Source organism: Passer montanus, unplaced genomic scaffold (genome assembly GCF_014805655.1).
Source record: "Passer montanus isolate IOZ18808 unplaced genomic scaffold, ASM1480565v1 scaffold23, whole genome shotgun sequence".
Lineage (NCBI taxonomy): Eukaryota > Metazoa > Chordata > Aves > Passeriformes > Passeridae > Passer > Passer montanus.
This window is the reverse complement of record NW_024366926.1, coordinates 508085-514806: the sequence shown is the minus strand read 5'-3', so window position 1 is coordinate 514806 and position 6722 is coordinate 508085. Positions and strand designations below refer to the sequence as shown.

Below are 6722 nucleotides of genomic sequence, written 5' to 3'. Positions count from 1 at the left end.
TAATTCTGTGCTCTGAACATGATATTATTTGTGTTATACTCAAGTTCCCAGTACTTTAGAAGGTGCATTGGACTGCCACATTCATTCCTACATGGCTGTAGGATGCCAGAGCATTCCTGAATCACCTGTTTTCAACAGCTATCATGCTCTAGATGACCTACACTCAATGTATCTATATTAATGTATATACTAAGTTGAATAATTTGGAAAGGTTTGGTTTTCTCCATGTCAATGTCATCTTCACTGCATTATCAGTCACTTGAACAAGCTCCCCAGGAAAATGGTTATGACACCAAGCCTGTTACAGTTCAAGGAGCATCTGGACAACACTTAGTCATATGGATTAGTTTCAGGTAGTCCTGCAAGAAGTAGCAAATTGGAGTCAATGATCTTTCCATGTCCCTTCCAACTGGAGATATTCTGCAATTCTATTATTTACTTTGTAGTTATGAAGAAGGCTAAATTGATGCACACAGGCACTGAGCAGAAACAACCCTCTAGAGAAAAGGGTCCAGCACATTAGCACAAGCAATAGTGGGAAAATACTACTGGTAATGTCTTTAGATCATGTCTGTTCAAGAAGAGGAGCAACTTTTTAAAGAGCTATTTTCAGGTAAAGGAATGAACTATTTCCATGCATGATCATTAGGGGAGGAAATCATCCCCCCAAATATCTGTATTATATCAAATAAATTATGGATTCCCACCCAGTCAAATACATTCTTTTAAGAGTGCCTGGATTGTTTTTTCTCTCTCAGAGAGTACAAGAGCACTCAGACTCCTAGAAAAAGAAACAAAATTACAAACTACAACATACTGCAACACAAGATTATCTTTATTTCAAAATTGTACAAAGTATAAACATAAAGATATAATTACACTGAAGTAAACCCTGCTCTTTAAGTATCTGAATACTTTAGCAATGATACGGTCATGAAAAAATACCTTTATTGTTCCTCATGAGGAAATTTTATCTGATGGAGCGATACATCATGAAATCAATTGTTGTGCATCTGGGAAATTTACCAATGGAGCTCTCCTCCACAGGGGTGTACACTTTGATTTGCCTCATGTGAGTGTCTCTTCCATTTTGGTGATTTGCTAGAACAGCAATCTGGATCATAAAGGTGCGAATGGGCTTCTTGTGGGTATCTGTTAGAGGAACATGGATCCAGCCACTGGGTTCCACTAATTCCAGTTGCTGCCAAAAACAAGACAGAAGGGCAGAACATTCAGAAACAGTTCATATAATTCATATAAATTATCACATATTAAACCCATTTAATACAGCAGTCATGTTATTCAGATTTTAGTTACTTTTTCAAAACAATTTGAAATAACAGAGTTGAATACTCATAGTTAATTTACTGCTCACGTAAATGTACACAAATTAATTTGGTTGTTTGCTTTTGCCTTTCAGAATCTATTCCTCATTTTGTGCCCTTAAAATAAAAATCAATATAAGAGAATACAGACTTCAGTATACATTTAAGAAAGTAAAAGTATAGCATTTGTACCTTCTTACTGAAGAACAATGTTCAAACATGCCAAAATATGCATTTTACATTGTTTTATCTAGGCACTCTAAATTATAATATACTAGAGTGACTTATGCAGGAAACCAAATGCACACAAAGTTCTGGGTTTTCAGAAATTCCTTAGATTGTTGGGGGGGCTGGGGAAGAGGAAAAGGAAGGTGACAGAGGAAAAAATAGAAGATACCTCAAACTTCATCTCATGTATCATGACCAATTAATAATTGCTGTAATGCCATTAAATCACATTCTAATCACATTTGACTTGCCTTTTATACAACATACACAGTGTAATGACTTTTTCAATTTCAATCCTACACAAACCAATGTCAAGGCAAGTAAAGAACAGCATTTTTTTTAACTCTAAACCACATCACTGACACAACAGACTGCTGAAATCACACTGGATGCTATGCAGAGCATGGTAACAGCTTTTATTTAAAACTAGCTGCCCAACTTCAAAGCACAGCTCAAAACACACATGGAAGAGCACACAAGTAATAGAAGTCCTGGGGGGGGAAAGAAAACAAAACACAAAACAATTGTCCACTAGCAAGTAGGTTCACACAACTAAGCAAATAAGAGTGCTGTTCTTAGCAGCTGAGTTCCCCTAAGGAAGATGTATGTGCTTTGAGCAGCTCAAAATTCCCATCTTTCTCCCAAAAATACGGCATGGCACATGCTGTCAAACGCCTTGTTTATGCTGAAGCTTTCAAAGACCCATCTGAGAGCTACTGGTTCAGAGGCAGCAGACAACAACCCTCAGAAAACAACCAAAGAAACAAGTAAAAAAGTTTGATGATTACTTCAGCTTAAAGTAGCAGACCAAAAAAATCTTTTACACCTCCACCTTAAAAGAAAGAACAAGGAAACAAATAACCACAACTCAAAACTCTCCACTGCTGCAGACTCTCCAACAAATTATTTCCAAAGCATTAAATTTGCTAAAACTTAGCAGCAAATCATTTCACTCTGGGAGCTAGACATTTCCACAAACACACAGTCACTTATTTGTTGTAGCACTGTCCCTTTCAAAAAATTTTTTTTTTCCATAGGAAACTTCTCGTCATGGCTGACTTTACAAGGGAATAAAAAATAGATGTCTTGTTGAAGCAGCTTTACAAAGGGAAAATTTATCATGGTGAGGTGGCAGTAAATAGCTTAAACAAGTATGCTTTCCATCTTCATAGTAAACAGAGGAGGAGGATCCTCCTAACACTTTATTCAACTACTATTAAGGTCAAGTGACTGTGATTTTGAAGAGAATTACAAGGCTATTGCTAATTAAACTAGCATTTTAATATTATCCTCAGTGTTTACAAATTTTGACTGCTAATTCAAAGTGGAAAATTTGAGTTCAAGAGCTAAGGTACTGAGACATTTATACTTAGATCAGTATGAAATAGATTAGTTAACACTAAGGAACTTTAAAAAAAAAGGTTGAAAAGATAAAAGTATGGCATATTTCCCAATGCTTTGTTTCATCCCTGATCAAAGAAGGTGGTTCTATGTTCTATTTACAGCATGTTATTTTCCAGTCCTGCTACAAAGGCAACAAGTTTCTCCCCAAGTCTTTCTACAGAGATGGGACAAGTCATTCATCCACCTGTAAAACTGGCAACTGAGGCATTAGGCTAATCAGACTAAAAGGTTCCCTGGCTCCAGATGTCAAACTTCACATACTCTGAGCTGGTTTTTACTGTCCTAAGTGGAATACACGATTTTACAGGAGGTTTAGCTCCCACTGAGTTCACTTGCAGTTCTGCATTTCTGCAAATGGATAGAAGTTCTCAAGCCAGCCACAACACAGAGTCTGAGCAGCCACCTAGGAAGAGCCTCTTGCAGAAACACCAGCACTGAGCACAGACAGCACACAATCCATCAAGCACCACTGAACTGTCTTAGCCACAAAGACCTTTTTTTATTTCCCCAAATCTCAGCTTCCCTCACTCCACATTTTTCAACTTCCCTAACAGATGAATACACAACCTTTACTCATACAAATCCTGGACTCATCCTCAGAATAGGCCCCTTTCCCCATTCCAGTCAAACAGTTGCCTCTTGGACAAAACACACAACACTTGTGATGAAGTTGGAGGCTAGAGTGTAATAAATGCAAATGTCAGACTTCAATGTTTGAAAAAAGTGAGCTCTTGATTTCTGCCCTCTAACATTCCTGTACTGACATTTGAGACTAACTTTTTTTTTTAATTGATGCTCACATAGTTCATTAAAACCTTGATATCCACTCAACTACTGAAGTTTAAATGCAACAAAACCAACCGAACACTCAGTAGAAAAGGAAGTATTGTTTTGCCAGTATGATACACACATTTTCTGTGACCAAAGGAATGGTATAAACCAGACACACACACTCTCCCAAATTCTTCTCCTCCACATCTGTCATGCTCTTTCAGATGAGTGAAACATTTTCTTTTTCCAGAGGGCCCAGGTCCGTCACCAGGGAGAAGGAACAGGACATGGGAACAGGCAGGGGTGATACAAGACACAATGCTGCCCACTCCTAGCTCAATGTCAGCACCCAGACCCAGCCGTCACAACTCCTAGCAGAAGTGGGATGAAATATGCAGCTCTACTCTGCCCGGAGCATTCCCAGTGTGAACAGAATCTAAAGGAAGCTTACTGTGAAGTTTTAAGAAATTCCTATTAAGCCCATGCAAATGGCAATCTTTCAAAGCCTTGTAAACTGGTCTGGAAATTTGGGTGGATTTTTACAGGGAGGCAAAAGGCACATCCTCAACACAAAGGCTGAATTATTGCCAAATTTCAAATCCTTGCTTTAGAGCTTGGGGGCACTGGAGCATCAAAGAAGGACACCAGAATATTCTCACACAAGCAAAACAGCATACTTTTCACTAGCCTTGTTCTTGGAACAGAACTGCTTTGCCTGAAACTTTCAAAAAATTCAACCCAAAGCAGATATCTCGCATGGAAAAATCTGTCTGAACTGAACTTTGGCAAAGTCAAAGTAGCCAAGAGCTAAGCCTTAAAATGGAAAGGGTCACACAACCTTAAGTACAGGTGGCACTGGCAGCTCCACTCATAGTAAAATACTACACTTGAAATCAGTTTCAGCTGACTTTGCTCAAAGTCAAGCTTGTTCTTTAAAAGCACAGACCACTGTATATACATACAGACACACACATACATTGATATTTCACCTCAACTCCATAGCATCAGTTCACTATGAGCAAATACCAGATTAACTTGCCTCCTGTGTTTTTAATCTTATGCGTATTATTAAGACTCAGTTATAGTAAAAAACTGTCTTCCAAGAAATTTTTAAAAATCAGCTTTATTACTAATCATCTGAGCAAAACTAAAAATTCAAAATTTCTTTCTGTCATGTGTGTTTCTAGAAAAGTCTTTTTTTCCAAAGAAAAAAAGAAAACATAGGAATGAATCTACTTACTTAGTGCAAGCTAAGTATTGATAACTCAGGACAGTTCCTGCAGCTCTAGACTAATCTTACTGTACAATATTCTAAAAACCCAGGGTTTGTGGCTTTTTTATATTTGCTTCTAATACTATAAATTTTGTGACAATTCGAAAACAAAAAGACCATGAAAGTCAAAATAAAAGAACAAAGGGATAAAAACTGAAATGGAAAAATCACTCACTTGATTTTTGCTTGCTGCTGTTATACTCTAGCTCTTCTCCTGCTTTCTCTCTGTTGCTTTCTTATTCTTCCTGTCCTCTGCACGCTACAGCTTCACCTATATACTCCCAACTCCAGGAATCCACATTATTTGGAAAGCCAAAGGAAACTTAATATTCTCAGTGGAATTCTGCTCTCCAGCCTCTTTAACAGCCCTTTTTCTTCATTTTATTGTACAGTCCAGAGGTTCTACAGAATTCCATACATATTTGGCAAGGCTACTATTGCAACTAATGGGTGTCCTACCATAGAAGATGTAAACCACACAACAAAATAAAAATTATAAAAAGAAAATAAGACCAAGACAACTTGAGGCTACACTTCAAAGAGATGACTGAACACAAGACCAAAGCTTTTAGGAGAAAACTTCTTCTAAAATCACTAGCCTCCTTATAGGCTAGGAAGTAATTTACCCAAAGAACACTTTTCTATAGTATTAATCCTACCTAAATTGACTATTGACCTCTTTTGCATACTTGGTGATATTTTGTTTACATTTGGTGGTGTCTGCAAATGGCATATAACTCTAACTGCTATTCCAACTAGGGTTACAAATGCAATCCAAGTTTTTGGCTATATTTACAATAGGCTAACATCCTTGAGATAAGACTTGATTTTCCCTGCCCTTTAAAGGTATCTTTTGTGAAGATATTGAGAGAAAAAAACTCACTGTAAGTAGTTACACATTTAGTGTAATTAGAAACACATCCCAGATGTATGCTAGAAGGGCTCCAAGCTCAGGGGAATAAATATCTACAGGAAGAAAAAGCAGTTCATTTTCTTCCCCTGGGAAGCAGAAGAGGACCTATGCACTGACAGAAAGCTGAGAATTCTTGCTGCCATTACAGCTTCAGCATGAAACATTATTCTGAAATGTTTGTACCTCATCAAATTTCCATTTCATCAACTTTACTACTAGATTCAAATGGCTGTGAAATCAAACAACATTTAATTTTACTCTTTCTACTTTTCTCATAAAACTGTTAAAGCTGCTTTTTGTTTTAGTGACTCAGCCAACTATGAAATTAAAAGTAGTGGCTAGACTCTTCTTCACACATATAATTTTGTCTCTATGTGCTTAACTAGTTCTTACAATACAGTTATTATAAAAACCTAAGCTTTTCAAAGCAGGTGTTCTCAATAAATAACGCATTCTTCCAAGCAGCAGATTATAAAACCAAGTTTCAGGGAAAAGAAATGCTATGTTCAAATATTAAATATTTATCAGTACACAAACTTTCCCATGTAGGAAAAGGATTTTTCCTGTTTAGCCATTGTTTTTTGCAGCTATCCAAATATGTTTTCACAACAACTGGCAAGGAGAAAGAAGGCTGGCTTAACTTCCAAAATCCTGTTTCCATGACGGCCATGTCCTACCATTTAGTTACCAGGACTGAGAATCTGTGTGCCTCTGCATAATTCCAAGTATTGGAACTGTCAACACACGAAGTAGCAGAGCTTGGGCTTCAGCCATCACTTCACTTAGGAAGGAAGAGAACCAGTTAATA

At 37.3% G+C, this 6722-nt stretch overlaps 1 protein-coding gene across 9 annotated transcripts in view; it reads right to left on the bottom strand.

The window, feature by feature from the left end:
* Positions 1–814: 814 nt before the first annotated feature.
* The window catches only part of ANAPC10 (anaphase promoting complex subunit 10), a 32720-nt gene continuing 26812 nt past the window's right edge, over positions 815–6722 (bottom strand). For all 9 annotated transcript variants that reach the window (XM_039710701.1, XM_039710697.1, XM_039710700.1 and 6 more), the window contains one exon: positions 815–1201. In XM_039710701.1, the coding sequence (XP_039566635.1) occupies positions 971–1201 (231 nt within the window). In that variant the 3' untranslated portion in view covers positions 815–970. The remainder of the gene's footprint in view (positions 1202–6722) is intronic.